General features: G+C 38.5%; 2 protein-coding genes across 5 annotated transcripts in view; one reads left to right on the top strand and one right to left on the bottom strand.

Moving 5' to 3' along the window:
• LOC111246981 (branched-chain-amino-acid aminotransferase, cytosolic-like) overlaps positions 1-15487 on the top strand; it is a 97667-nt gene that overhangs the window by 64800 nt on the left and 17380 nt on the right. The gene's annotated exons all lie outside the window — the stretch shown is intronic.
• Positions 5340-15487, bottom strand: part of LOC111246430 (phospholipase A2-like) — a 37956-nt gene continuing 27808 nt past the window's right edge. For 2 of the 4 annotated variants that reach the window (XM_086982558.1, XM_022796000.2), the window contains 5 exons: positions 8881-9053; positions 7396-7593; positions 6929-7088; positions 6350-6499; positions 5340-5601 (listed from right to left, as the gene is read on the bottom strand). In XM_086982558.1, coding sequence (XP_086838684.1) covers positions 5439-5601; positions 6350-6499; positions 6929-7088; positions 7396-7593; positions 8881-9053 — 844 coding nt within the window. In that variant the 3' untranslated portion in view covers positions 5340-5438. The remainder of the gene's footprint in view (positions 5602-6349; positions 6500-6928; positions 7089-7395; positions 7594-8880; positions 9054-15487) is intronic. The other 2 variants (XM_086982559.1, XM_086982560.1) reach the window with 2 other exon arrangements.

The raw sequence follows: 15487 nt of genomic DNA, 5'->3' as shown, positions 1-15487 counted from the left end.
TACCGCAACACGTATTGGAGCTGTCGATATTAATCTGTTTATCGCAAATCCCGGCCCATAAAAACAAAGGGTATACCGTGACGATAACGTTACGAAGAGCTACATTATATATATATATATATATATATATATATATGCGTATCCCAGAGATTGGCACTTACTATAAAATGAGTGGTTATCATGCGTTCAGTATTTCGAGAAGACAGGTTCCATAAGCAGCGTCATATACGGGAAATAGAATTGATAATAATGCGACCCGTTAATAAATAAAGGCGAAAAAAGAGGGCAGAATAATTCCATTTACTATGCAACAATTATTAGCTTACAATATATTTATCTTCTGGCATAGGTGATTCTCAGCGCTACGGGTACTGTCCTCAGCTTCAGCTAACACTTGCGCCTTAAGCAGTGCGATAATACAGCTTAGTATTTCTAAAAGGCTTTCTTCAAATGTCAAGAAAAATACCTATATATATGCCATAAAGAAAAGCCGAACTCTTTAAGCAGAGGTCCGACGAAAGCGGAGAGACGAGGCAACCCTTATCTGTAGTACCTAATAGTTTTTTCAGCAATACAGGCTTTATACGTATTAGCTTTTCACATATGCCCCGAACTAGACAATGCATTCACATTTAATTTTACTTAACCAATTTTTCATGTATTACAAGCTCGATAGTGCGTCGGAGTGAACGACCTCCTGAATCCTGTAACCACCGGTTTACCAGGCCACCGGTGTCACCGTCTTGGCTATGAAGGTAGAATTGATCCTAAGAAATCCTGGTGTTAATTGAGCGAAAGTGCTTAATTTTCTGATAACTGTAATTAGAATTCTCCGAGCAGAGGATCAACCTTCTATATTTTAGAAGGTTGATCGGGGGTTCACATATAGATCAATTAATACTCATGCTGATATTAATTAAATCGAACCTGTAGAGACAATTGTAAAGACGAAAGATAAAATATATTTCATGTACAGAGGTTTTCATGAAGGGGGCCGACGTGAGGAGCTATAGGGACATGCCATTCTCTAGTAGCTTGATGTAGCTGCGTGTTCTTTAAGCTGTTTAACTGAGTGTTCAATAAATAATAGCTACGCTAATATCGAGAATGGGTGCATTGAAGCTGTTCCCACTGAAACACAGGCTGCTCATCACTCTACACTTCTACTGAAGATCAGTAATAAAAGGAACCGCCCGCTTTTGAATGAAAACCAAAAACTAATGGCGCTCCCTATATACGGCAATTTTCTTTTTCAGTAACTGACGGTTTATCTTCTACTTCTTAGTGTAATGAGAACGACCTCAATGCTTCATATATAAATATAAGCTTCGTGAAGCATTTACTAAGCATGAACGTGCTGTCCATATTCGTTTCGAAAGTTATTACACACATAAAATTCTTTTTTGGTAAGGACGGGGGTTAGAGTTTAAATCCCTGCCGAATAAACGAGCTTCGAGAAAGACATTTGAACCGAATATGTTTGTGATACTGCGAGAAGTTTGCTATATAAATTCAGTTAGTGACGAGGGTTCAGCTAACCTGCATATAGAACATACTTTATTTCATACGTGTGCCATCTAATATTGTACCATGGTTCAATATAGTTAGCATTATCCCTAAAACTAAATAAAGTGACTCTAAACTTTTGTGTTTTTTGCATGAGTTCATCTGAAAACGTCAGAATATACTGTGTCGTAACCAGGCGAACGTGCTAAGCCCTAAGCTTTTCACAAAAATCTTCGCAAGACCATCTGTTGTTCATTCTATGCTTCGTTTTCACACTAAGTATTAGTGATGCAGGCCGTATCAATTTTGACAAACAGCTGCGAGAACTCGTCGTCATACCCTAATACGTACATGTTCCTTTGCATAATACCAACTTTTTAACCGCAGCTAAAATAAGCTTACTGTATTTAAGGAAAAATGCTCAACGATTAATTCAGATTCTGATCAAATGGTCTTCATTTCAATATGTTACACGGCTCATACAAACAGTTATCATACAAAGTAAACTTTTTCTTCTTAAAACAAAAAAGAGCTGGAGGTTCCAGGTGATGAAGACGAAGCGGTATTTGTCCAATAGAACATCGACTCAGAAACCAATCCGCCATTTTTCGAGATTTTCGGGGATTTTTTTACGGGATCTACTTCGGTGTAGATGCTTATATTATATAAAAGTAAAAACACAAAAAAATACCTATGGCTTCCGCAATAGCATACTCGCACATGCTTGTTTGCTCGAATGCAAACAGGTGGCTGTTGTAGATGTTGACGTTTTTTTTTAATGGATATTTTTCCGCGTTAAAGCCTGTTTGCCGGTAGCCTTTGTGAAATAAACAGTAGCCAGCAGTTCGCTGGCTTTCGTGTACGCACAAACACGTCTAAGGCCCACCAGACCAATAATTAGTGGTTATTCTTTTTATTATAGGAAGAGTGTAACCGTAGATAGTTTTTGAATAATACTACTGATAATTCAGTACCATGCATGCAAATTTCATCATACCGTTGTACGGTTGCCTCCATTTTGGTATAGATCAGGATATTAGTCAGTATGGATTGTAAAATGTGGATATTTGCACCACGTTATTATTTTTCCTGTAAAAAAGGAAAAAATATAAAGTCTCAATGTTGTTCGGCAAATGTTTAGATGTTTTTTTTCTACTTACGTTTGCCTTTGACACATTTAAAGCTGAAGAAAAAAGTAGAAGATAATAGAATCTTGTTTAGCATTATAAAACATGATTTTTATTAATGGACTGAAACATCTCCTATTAAACGAAGTCCAAAAAATATTTTAATTTTAATTCTATAACGTATCGGCTCCCATTTTTGGAGGCGTGGCCCTTCTTAAGAATGACACTCACACGAAATGTTTAGCCATTGTTGCTACACTTATCCCGCCATCTATCTAATTGTTAACGATTTGGACCCGTAAACAAGTGTCTATACCCTAAGAGACAATGACTCAAAACAGACCTGGTTTGTACACTACGTTATAGTATCTGGCTGTCAAAACATAATACACGATGGAACGAAGCGTGATTTCGCCCCAAGTCATCGTGCTCTTGACAAACACATATCGTGTACGTGCACTATATTAATGCACGCGCTACTGGCATTGTAGCAAAATGAATTTGTGATGACATAAGCTATCATGCTGACTATGGATCATTAATAGCGAAATCTTTCTAATCCTCGTTCGGTAAATAACTACGACATAAGAGAACAATACATTGCAAATGCTACCCTTAAACGATAATGTATAAAGTGGACCTTCAAGATAGAAATAGAAAGTAGAAATTTAGTTCCCTTAGCAAAACACGGATCAAATGGAAGATAATCTTACACATTATCATACATAGAACTCTTAGCGGTATCCTACAGTGTTTAATGTATTATAACATAGAAGAAACCTGCGATTTCTATCGCAGTGATATAGCATATGATTGACACAGCATCCGATAGATCGAACTCACAGATCGCCGGAGCACCATCATGACCATAGGATACAACTCTGACAGAGTGAGTGTATAGAAGTTTACAAAGTAGGTACTTCATTGCACGGCGTCCGGCTTCTCTGTGTGGACGCCAAGCGACAACACCAACTACAACAAGTCTCGCTTGTCAACAGTTGGAAAAGCTTTCCTGCTAGCTGAAGGAAGAAGATAGCTCCGCGGCACAATACTCCAGCAGACAAAAATGAAAGGCGGCTCAGGCGAAACTTTGGGGGTCTAGTGGTGGACGGCTAAAAGATCGCCGTTGTCAAACAAAGTTGTCCGGTTGTGTGACCGCAGACAGACAGACGGACTGACTGACAACCCACTCTCATTGGTCGATATATTTAGATCAGTACATGAAATAAAGCTGATGTAGCTAGAAATCGTAGCCGCTTTGCTGGCAGCTGGCGTCAAAGCGTCCATCGCCACCGTCGCCGGCAGCAGCGTTGACTCTGATAAAGTTCTTATTGCAACAGCTCTCTCGCCCAAAACTATCACTATCTTAGTTGTTGTCTGGGACTGTAAATGGTGGCCGAACCGAAGTTAGCTGGCGGTACTCCGATACGACGGACATAGCGTCTATCGATGTCTGATGTGAGTGCGGCAGTGTGCGTAGGTCTGTGTACGTAAATGGAATAGGCGCGTTGTAGAGTAGATAAGAGTATCGCTTTGTCAACAAAGTTTCATCGTGCATATAAGCGTACAGTTCGAGTAACGATGATTAGGGCAGTGTCTGGAATATTTAGCCCTGATCATCTCCTATTACGCAGTATTATGGTTTACTTAAGGATACGCGTTTCCACACCGATGGAATTTTTGTTTCCCGAATTAGATCATTGTGAATAGTAATAGGTGATCCAATACACTTCAACACGTATAATTTGTTAGAAAATATGACTAGCTACTTGTAGATATTTATAAGCGTTACACCGATACTTACGTTTCACGAAACAGAAAAAGGACAACCTTCCTAACATTACAAGATTTTAATTTCTCATTATTATATCTGTGCACGACGACAGAGGAATTGATCACACTATGACAACGTTTCTTTTTGTTCCGATTACTGAATAAATTGCCGTTGATCCTTGAAACACGTTAAGATAACATCTCTGCGACTTGTTTTATTTTTATGAGGTTTACTGATTAAGCGTTTTCATTGCGGTAATCCTACTATTCGTTTAGATATTTTATTAGCACACGTGCCATTAGCGTTCCGGCGTTTCTTTAAGTTCGAAAACGGTTGCGGTACAAACATGGATTTAAGACGTCACAGTTAAAACCAGTCCAGGAGTTTAGCTTAATATAAACACTAAGTTTAGGTTCATGGATTCGAGTCGGCTACAAATCTGAAACCGGGTCAATTCTTGCAGAACAGTTACAACAATATATTTCTCGCGTTCGGATAGGTTTACGGAGGTTGTAAGCAGTACCGCAGCTCCTCACAATTTCATTGCTTTCGTTAAAATCAACGAGCAGATTCTGGTTCGTTATAACGAACACGGAAAAAAAAGAATAGTCAGCATTTCAAATCCCTGACCTGTTGATTTTTTCAAATCCAGGGCCTAGATCATCACGCTTTCTCTACTCCAAGGCTCAATGCTAATAACCCTTCTGACTGTATCAGAAATACTAGCTTCACTTAACGGCAAATTGGTTTCCATTAAATGCTCAAAAATTGTCCTAATCATGCGAAGATGCCAAAGTTCTGAAGAAGAGGTTCGAAAATGTATCTGCTCAGAGCCACTTCAGGGTGTGATGTAATATACTACCTCAGTAATAATCCACGAAATAGTAGTTACCTTATGATGCACCTCATTTGTTCTGAAGACTGCATTAAGATGTGATAATAAAAAGCTCGCTGTTTATTCACTAGCACAAAGCTTATAGATTCCTTTCAAGTATTAGGATTTGCAAAGCACATCTTATCTTCACAATTATTTAGAGTAACTTCATTACGTTGTCAACTCCTGGTACTGTGAAGAGGAAGTTATTGATCATCTTTGTCGGTATCGATGCATTTGGTTGATATTTAACCGGGTCAAATATTTGATACTTCTCTTCGGAGGACTCATCGTACGTATATTTCTGACATGGAGAGAATCTGTAAGAGATCGAAACGATATAGTAACAACGTTTAGGATGATGAGTATAAGCGATTATTAGGGCTTTCGAAAATAAACTGCTTTACACCAAAGTACTGTTACCGTTGCCCACGTCTGATGCTCGAGGATAACGCACTAGTGCTAAAAGGAAGTACTTTTCTTAGTCTCTAATTCCTTATCACATCTGATAGCCTTTATATGTATTGGCAAATACGGGGCGTCGGTCAGATTTTTCATGAAAGAGATCATCATAACAAAAATAGAATCAAGGGATTCGTTTTCACAATCCTGACTTACGGACCAAATACAGTATCGGTGGTGATTCGATGTTTTGTAATATTTACTTGAACAGCCCAGCTCTCATTTAGATTATTAGTACTTCATTTAGAAAGATAAGGCTCTCTAAAGCCCTTTTGTATACTATAGAAAAACATCCGCGCCTCAAGCTCAAAAACGAACTTTGATAGACGCCCGTATAACAATCTGATCAGACATAGGGACTATGTGCGAGAGGCGAAAATAGGTATTCTTAATAATGCAGCTCTAAGACATTTCATAGCAACGTACCACTCGTCTCAGTTAAGTGCCTGGTGCTGATAAAAGGACACTAGCCGTGACTACAGCCAGATAGACAAGCCGACAAATGAAGTATTGTGATTTAGAGTGGCTGGCTTGCACCTTTGTTCAGCTTAACAAAAAGTAGATATGGGTATTACCATGTGATGGAGCATAACTTCGTAAACTTACGGCAACTTCTTAGCACAGCGGGCCTGCTTCCGTTTAGAGAAGCATTTAGTCTTAAGAATATTGAAGTACATGGTTCCGATTGCACTGGCATGCGCACTCTCGCTGTCCTTTAAACAGCTGTAGAATTTGTTGTCGTCAGCGCAATTGGTTCTGAAAAAGGCCCCCCATAATGAGAACTGAATGCTTTGCCTCTAATACACAAATAAAACAGCCAAAAACAATGATCGATCAATTTTCATAAGTTAGACAATGGAACTCTGATAGGTCGTCTCGACAGCCATATCAACTTAGGCTTGTCAAAGTCATCGCTTCATCATTATCAGCGTAATCGGCTTGAGAGTTTTTGTACAATGAAAAAGGCAAATACCGACCTCGGTTATTAGCATTGTAAGATTACGTTCAATGCAGAGGTTTCTTAACTTACCTAAGTTAATCTTCGTTAATAACTTGACATATATGCTTGGTTTATCGTAAGCAGAGAGGATCTTTCATCGTTCTTCAACGTTTTTGGAAATTTTCTAATCCGTAAGTGAGGTAAGGCGATCAATCTATCAGTCGTCAATAACAACACACGCTTACATCGTATAGAATAGCGGATTTTCGAGACCATGACGGGATTCTCCACGGGGAATCGAGTCGAGGGCGTGGTCGTGATCACGGCAGCATTTGTCGCTTTCTTTCATTAATCCGAGGTCCGAGTAATTTCGGGCAACGTCTCCAGGCCCGCACCATTTTGTCCCTGTTTCGTTCATCAACACACATGCAATGTTATCGAGTATAGCCCTGCTAACGTATACCTGTACAGACGCTTAAGCTGTCCGACGTACATAAGTGAGCCCGTATAGTGGGTAGTCCAAAAAAAATACACATACATACATACATACATACATACATAATTGAATTAAGTTGGGACACTGAGACAAGTAAGCTATCTAGAAAATATTATAGATATAATAAATTTAGCTTTATATATGGTCGCTTACATCACTCCATACAGTTCATATGTGTGTTAATCTATAATAAAAAATTAAATAACCCCAGCTCACCCGGGAAAATGAACAAATAGCTGGCAATGTTCTTGGCACCATCCGTGATACCGTCGATAATTTTTTTAAAGCCAGGTACTGATGATTCAGTTGCATTTGGTGGTGTGCTAAGGCAGCTATCGATCATTTGGTCAATTTCGTCGGTAGTTACATTGATAGGCGAGATGAAGGTCTTAGGAAGTACCCCAGAAAGCGCCTCTAATACACCAATAAAACAGCCGAAAACAATGATAGATTAATTTTCATAAGTTAACATTTATTGAAAAAGAATACGTTTGTTAATGATATAGGCAGAAAACATCTGGTACCTAGGAAAGCAGCCAGGCTTCTTAGGCAAGCCCTCTCTGAGATTTGGTACTCACACCTTAAGCACCTTAAAAGGCAATACTGTTTGGGCTACGATCAGAAAAGTAGCACACGAAAGCAAAAAAAAACCTCTGCATTAGGTAAATTTAGGAACAAAAATGTCCTGTTTGTACAGTGAGCGAACGTACCACGCAGAATCTTGATGGAATGAAAAAGTGGAAAGATCATAAATTAACAAATTTTATTTACTTGGCGATAGTATAACGAAGGAGATCAAGAAACGCGAAATAGAGACGGATAACAGAGTTTGTAACTAGGTTTTTTCTTTATTTAAGAGCCTAAAATGTAAATGTTGGCATGATAACACAATTCAACTGCTTGCCCTCAGTTACCAAAACAGAACTGAAAAAAGCAATACCCTTTCATAGAATCGGCCCCGTTAGCTCATCAAGATAAACTGAAAACAGAGGCATAGAGACAGCTGCCCAGCTGCGTAAATTCTGCATTACAAAAAAAAAGATAATAAAACTGCTTTCTATCATTTTTAAGACTTTTGGCCAATCAATACGATTAATACGCATAATGCTTATATAATCATGTCGGCGATAAGGCTTGATATCGACTTGACATAACAGAAAATGAAAGTTAACAGTCCTAGGGCTACAAATAAACAAGTATCTTAAATGTATTTGTTTTCCTACCCTACATCATATCATGGCTGCTGTTCCATACAACTTTTGTAGCGTTCGGCTTAACATTAACAAATGAGGCTATTTTTCTTTACTTCACGCGTATAAAAATCATTTTGATATAAATAATGTTACGCTATCTGATACAAGACTTGTACTGTATAAATTACTTACAACTTCAAACGGATACACGACAAAAAGAGGCAAATTATTTTGTTAGAAAAAAAAAACGAAAGTTATATTTCATGATATTAAACTATTAAGTTTATATGTTGCATTTTGATGTCAACCAGTCAATTATAGCCATTGAAATAACAACAATAAACTACTATTTTATATGGAGAGGTTGAACTTCGAAGTTACGGATGATGATCGTTTTTCTATATAACAACTTATAAGCTAGCTGTCGTTACGTTTCTTACTCGATTGCCTTTTATAGACACTTACAGATCGGATAAGTTGTGTTTTTTTAGTTGAGTATCGTACTTACCGTTAATATTCGTGTCGGTATCTCCTATAAGACCCGCTATGAGCTCTCGGTCACCAACGTAAGTGCAATGTAGCACTTGGCCGTTAAACTTTGCCGTCACTTCACGATAAAGTTTGTGTGTATTATTTCCATAATAATAATCTGTATAGTACTTCGTTTCGAAGGGCGTAAGTCTGCGGCAGAGCAGAAATTAGACGAATACAAATCGATATAGAATGTTAGAGTTTCATCGGACGTACATGACTGTACACTTTTTCTTTTTTTTTTTTTTACTTTGTTTCTTTTATCAAATTGCCCACACAGCCTGGCAAAATCTTCCTGTATAAAACGCAGTCATATTATTACCTGGTATTATTATTATGCAGCTGTCTCAAATCATTATTTCTGTTATGTATATAACAGCAGAGATGCGATAAGAACTCGATTTAAGTGAGCAATTTCTTGGATTGTCACTTTACAAATTGAAATCCTATTGATTATAAAAGATCGTACTCTAACGGTTTCTTAATTCGGAAAGGGTGGTCTTGGTAAGAATTAGGCATTTAGTGAAGGCTTAGTGAAGACTCTACTTACTTGTATTGCTCGAAGCGGGATATTTAAGCATTGTATTAAATAAATATTATTATTTATGTCATACTAACAAAAGGCTGCGAGATAACAAGAGCTTGATTTTTCTCTAGTTTCTATTCATATTACAGAAACACAGCGTACGAATATCCGAAAACAAATTCTAGAACAGTTACCTGGTCGGAAATAGTTTCACAATGATGACTGAGTGCACTAGCACAAATCTTTATTAAAAGCTTCATACATTGAAGATTTGATTTAAATATAACATCAATAACATAAACTCCTTTAGCATTTATCACGCCAGTTATATGCTTCACACAGTGTTCAATGAGTGATCTTTTCGCATATAACTTTAACCATGGTTGCACGAGTGTTTTCTTTAAGTTCGTCCACTGTCCGTGTATTATCGCAGACCGAAAATTCCCGGCCTGCCCACGAAAAAGGTTTATATCCCAAAAAGCCCACTGCCCGATGCGGTGCTGTTCGCTACTAAAAGATGATTCCAGGTTTTCCCGTTGTTATCGTAGAAAAAAGTTCACAAGACATGTGGTGTCAGTAAAATGGTCCACCCCCTTCACTAAATTAGTAAAGTAACTATGTCATCGAAGGGTTAGTTCAGTAAGCCGCTGATCTCTACGAAAATGATGTCGGACGGTCCCTAAATCGTGTTCCCCTATTTTTCTACGGGGGTGTCTATAAAGTAAGCTCTAGTACGACAATCCGCTGACGGTGAAGACGCTGACGAAAAATATTCGTGCCATTCTTTCAATGTAGAGGTAGATATGTGTGACAAAAAGGCCAAAAATAGAACGAGGCAAATAGCTGCTATGCCAACTAATAGATAGATGATTTTGTACATAAGCATAATGCTCCAGACTAGATTGCCATTCCCTATCCATATTTCGACCCGTCATTTAGAAACAAAGCCAGGACATCGCTGATTCGATTTTGCCATCAATAGACACACAGCTCGTATTAATAAGGCGAAACAAGTAAATAAAGATAATTTTTGTGCACGAAACTTAGAACAAAGCTTTAACTAAAACGACGCTGTTTTTACCACTTTCTTTTCTTTATTTTACGGTGCAATTACTATGTCAAATGAGACAATGGAAAAGTCAAGATTATTTGCTTTAAACTGATATGAGCTTCTGTAGCTGAAAAACGTGAACCTATGAAAAGGTAGCGGGCAACACTGTTATCCACACATTTGTCAACGAGAGGTATTTTTGCATGCGAAAAGTTCAATTTGTCTTAGGTTTTTTTTCATAGAGGAAACGTTTTTATGATGCTCAAGTATATTATTACGATGTTATTCGACACATTCCGCGCGGTGGCATCCTGCGTGTGGCGTCCTGCAATCCCACTCTGAATAAAATGCCCTCTTTGTCGCAGCAGCTATAGCAAAGAGGCACAGTGTACCTTTTTCCATCCTAGGGTGTAGGAGACAGTAAACGCTATAGAGAAAATACAGCTTTAAACCGCAAACCGTAAAATTAATTCCTCGCTGTAATGTAGCCAGTGCAATGAAGCTTGGCATATGTGATAATTGTATCTAAAAATGTACTAGTATGATAATCAAAACAATCATACACGAACTAGCCTTCCAAAAAGTGTTATTTTTTTTACCCATGAACTTTTTGACTTAATTTAAGACCTGACCTGACCTGATATTAAAAATATTTCATCGGGTATGTGATGCCTCATCAAAGTTTGCGGATTAAAATGAATCAGGAGCAGGTAATAATACGGCTTTCCTATATACATCAATGCGAAAATGGATTGTCTTTTCTGTTATTACTATTATATTATTATGCTACTATAAATTATTATTAAATTCTTATGCCCTACTAGTCACTGAAGCCAAAGGCTATCTTTAACACAGGAATACTTTGTTTTCACAGATATATACATAGTTAGACCAAGAAAATATAAAGTCAAGTTCCCAGGTCTGTAGTTTCGAGGTAGGAAGTGCAAATTCCTGTTGTTGTTTCAAGAGACCAGTAAGTGGACTTGCCGATTATAAAGCTAAAAGCTGCTAGTGGGAGCTATCCACAGCTCACGACCAATATAAAGTACGTACGGCTCACGAGCTTGACAGGAAGCAGTCCCTATAGAGGTCCCTATAGGTGGTGATTCCATACTGAGCCACAGCAGCGTCAGCCAGATGCTAAAACTTGGATCGAATATTGTTCATCTGAACTAGGAAAGCGTGAGGGGAGCGGGGGACAATCGCTACATAAACGATACTACATCACACATGAAAACATTTCGAATTACTCCCATATGAAGATATATGTAACCCCACGTCCAAAGATTATTCGCATTATATACGTGTGGTTCGTTTGTAGGTCCATAGCATCGTGCGGATAAGATTAGTTCTTGAGGCCCTTTAAGATCGAAAAAACTTAAAGGCATAGCTTTGTCGATACGTGCCCGTTGAGTTCCTACGATGAAAGATGTAATAATAACAAGTACGTCCGCATCGAATGATAGATGCAATATTACGGCAGATATGTCTGCTTCTCTCTCTCTCCCCGCAAGCAATGAAATGCGTTAATATATTAACGAACGAACGAACGAAACACAATATCGATTAGCCGACCTCACAAATTGTTTTATTGTCCATATTAACTGATTCGGCAGCTCATGAGAATGATCGAAACCGTCATTTGTGTACTATTCGGTAAGGTAGTCACGATTCGACTGGTCGGCTTATGGCATTTTCCTAAAGCGACTTGTTGTTTCGCTTATTGTTATGGCGGGATAGAGAAACTATAGTAGTGGCGGGGAAAGTCAAAAAGAATAGAAGTGCATCTTAACCCCCCAGTGTTCCAGCCCAATCCGTCAATTTTGTTTTTCGTGTTTCATTGCCACCTGCTCTTTGGCTATAGGATACATACACGGGTTATTTAGAGTTGAAGACATAACGGTTGTCCATGTAGATTCTGTGGCGGCTGGATACTAGTTGGTACAACATAGTTTATTAAGGACATTTGTTCCGAAAAGTAGGGAGATTTCACATCACAGGGATGGTTTACTGACTGTTCAAGATGGTAGATGGACATTCGAAAGACAGTCCACGTATGTGGCCTAGATACTTTAGCATGTCTATTGAACATTTTGATTCTGTAAGATGTATTAGCACGTGGCTAGATAGATAGGGCTTACGTGATCCCGTAGCGTGAACGTAACCATAGAGTGCATAAAAAATAGGAATACATTGTCAAAACGTTGTCGACATAATCGTTGATTAAACGAACAACATTATCCGATGTTTACTTACGAAAACGAACGCGAATGAGAAGATAATGACTGAAGATCTTACATTTGTCACTCATTACACCACATCTTCTATTACATTAGCCCATATCGGTATCCATTAGCTTTCGATGGCCATCAGATGTATTATCTACACGGAAGTTTAAACACCAAATAAGCTTTACGTATTTCTTTAGTGCTCCTACGTATCGATATTAGGTAGCGGTTAGTGAGCTCGAAATTGGAATCCCATAAATACAATACTATGTACAAACAGACTAGGCGTCTTCCAAGGAATTTAATCTATTATAGGGCGAACCTATTTATTATTAAAGATAAAGTGACTTTCAGCAAATCGCTTTATAAATTATTGCGCGCCATTTATAAGCCTCGGTGACGATAAGGTTTCGTGCACAAAAAAATAGAGCCACGTGTCTTTACGCGGAATCTGTTCATCATTTCCACTCAGTCTTTCGTTAATGTCTTCGTAGTAAGCTGTCACAGGTAGCGGAAAAGATGTTCAACGAAGTGACGAGAACTAGTCGGTGAACAGTTTCAGGCACACTTAAGCGTCGGGCTACACCTCGTTGGATCAGTATAGCCGCGGTGCCATGCCATTGAAATCAATCAAATTCTGCAAGAGTAGGCAGCTTAGCTCAATCATTCTATACTCCAAGGACATTAGTAAACTGATATGATTGATGGAAGGGGTTGAGGTAACCCAATAATTTACGTAGTAACAGCTGTCATCGCTAGTTATGGCTACATTCAAAAAAAAACACTGTTTATCGGAGCGGAGTTGAAGTCGTTAAGAATAGTATCGGAATATGTCGTATAATATAAAATAGTACCACGGCAACTCTATTAAAAAACGAACGTATTTTAAAAGGTCAAAGTCAACGAGGCTCAAAAGCGGCCTTAGGTATATTGATGGGCTTCCCCGATAGCTTAAAAAGAAACGTGTGTGCCCGCTAACCTTAGGCACACGCTGAGCTCTAGGTTCGAACTGGCCATAAACAGATTTCGTTTCGAACTAGGAGCTAGCCGTCTGATGGAACTATGCATAACGGTGAAACCGGATGTAAATTTCTAAATATAGAGGTATATTGACGAGAGGCTCTAGAACCTTTTGTTCTTAAAATTCTATATAAGCAGTGTGCACAGAGAACTGGGCAACGAAGGATATACGAATTTGTGCGGAAATAGATAATTTACACGTCTGGAGTATATATGAGAATCATTATTAAGAGAAAGTACCGAGTAATACCTACAGGTCTACTTTTTAACGCATTTCCTGCCAACTAGCGGATACGAGTAGTAGAAATGCAGTTTGCTACGTGTTATTATTGGCGAACAATTTGCTCGGGCGCTACGTATAAAAAAACAAGGTCGGGACATAAATGAGGCAAATTCTAAAACGAAAAGTAACATAATAATAGCCACGCATACCGATGATTTGATGACACGTGTGCGTGTATATGGCGTGTGTAATGTGCGAAGAAAACACGTAGTCTTCATCAGTTCTTCTGTCCGGGTTCGTCCATTACGTATTCGGTATTTTATGTTACGCATTTGCCGGTTACTGCTTGGTTCGGGTGGGACGTATTTATTATGTACGAATAAAAGTCAACGTGCAATAGCCAAGTATGGGCTTCATAGCAAAGCAGGATTTGGGTCATTGTGGCCCCCGCCAGTTCTCCGAACAGGCCGGTGCCATCGATCTCTATCAATGCAATGTAGATTAGGTAAGTTTGAAAAAATAATTTTACAACAACAGTCACATGAGCCGACAAGAACTCTTGGCTCTTGGGACAGATCTAGGGACGAACTGTGTGTGTGTGTGTGTGTGTATGAATAACGGTGGTAATCAAAGTACACATCACCCTGTCACATTAAGATGTTTATATGGGTAGTAAATAACGCTTTTATGGGATAGACATAAAGAGAAGTCCCAATGTAATAGTACTCGGTGGTTGCAGACATCGAATAAAGGTCTATGCTTTGCATACTTTAATGACCTCTTGGCCAGTTTACTTAACGAATATATTAGACCAGCAAAAATTCAATTGATAAAAAAAAGCGTTGTAGATTACTATTTTGTTTGCTTTTTGACCCCGCTAATCCTCTTCTTCCTAGCAAACGTTTTTTAGAGCTGTGTGAGGTAACAGGTGAGCAACTATGGGTAAAAACTTGTTAGTGGATAGTAATTTCTACTAGTAAAAGCTAGAGAGTAGAGCGTTTTACTAACGGGTAGAGATACCCTCGCAACAGCGTAAACTTTGGACTACAAATAATATACACACGAGAATTCTAACACAGTATTTATATGGTACGCCTACGGATACTATTATTTTAATGCGATGTATGTGGCAATTATTTTTAGGGTGGGGGCCAAATGAAACAACACATGTTGAGCGAAATAACCGAATGACAAAACGTGTATACATTTTGCGACGCAATTTTTAAAAGCTACCTAGGCCTATCGGTCAGGTTAAGGTTCTTTCTAGCCAGAGTAATCATTTTTAGCTGTTACGAGACGAGGGAATCGATAAAACATGGCACATGGCAACACAAATCCATCAGAGGAGTCGAAATGCCACAAAGCGTATTTACGTATCGCCAATAGCTAGAGCAATGCATCTCCTCGTGTCAAGGTCAGTTTCAATGGCTATACTTCGGCATGTAGCATAAGTTATGTTTAACAAGAGGACATATTTGTCTCAATCAACTGATAGTGTCATGAAGTTGGATATCATTCCAGAGCCATTGGGATATA

The sequence above is a fragment of the Varroa destructor genome, unplaced genomic scaffold (genome assembly GCF_002443255.2).
Source record: "Varroa destructor unplaced genomic scaffold, Vdes_3.0 BEIS01000003.1, whole genome shotgun sequence".
Lineage (NCBI taxonomy): Eukaryota > Metazoa > Arthropoda > Arachnida > Mesostigmata > Varroidae > Varroa > Varroa destructor.
This window is presented reverse-complemented; position numbering and strand designations above follow the sequence as displayed.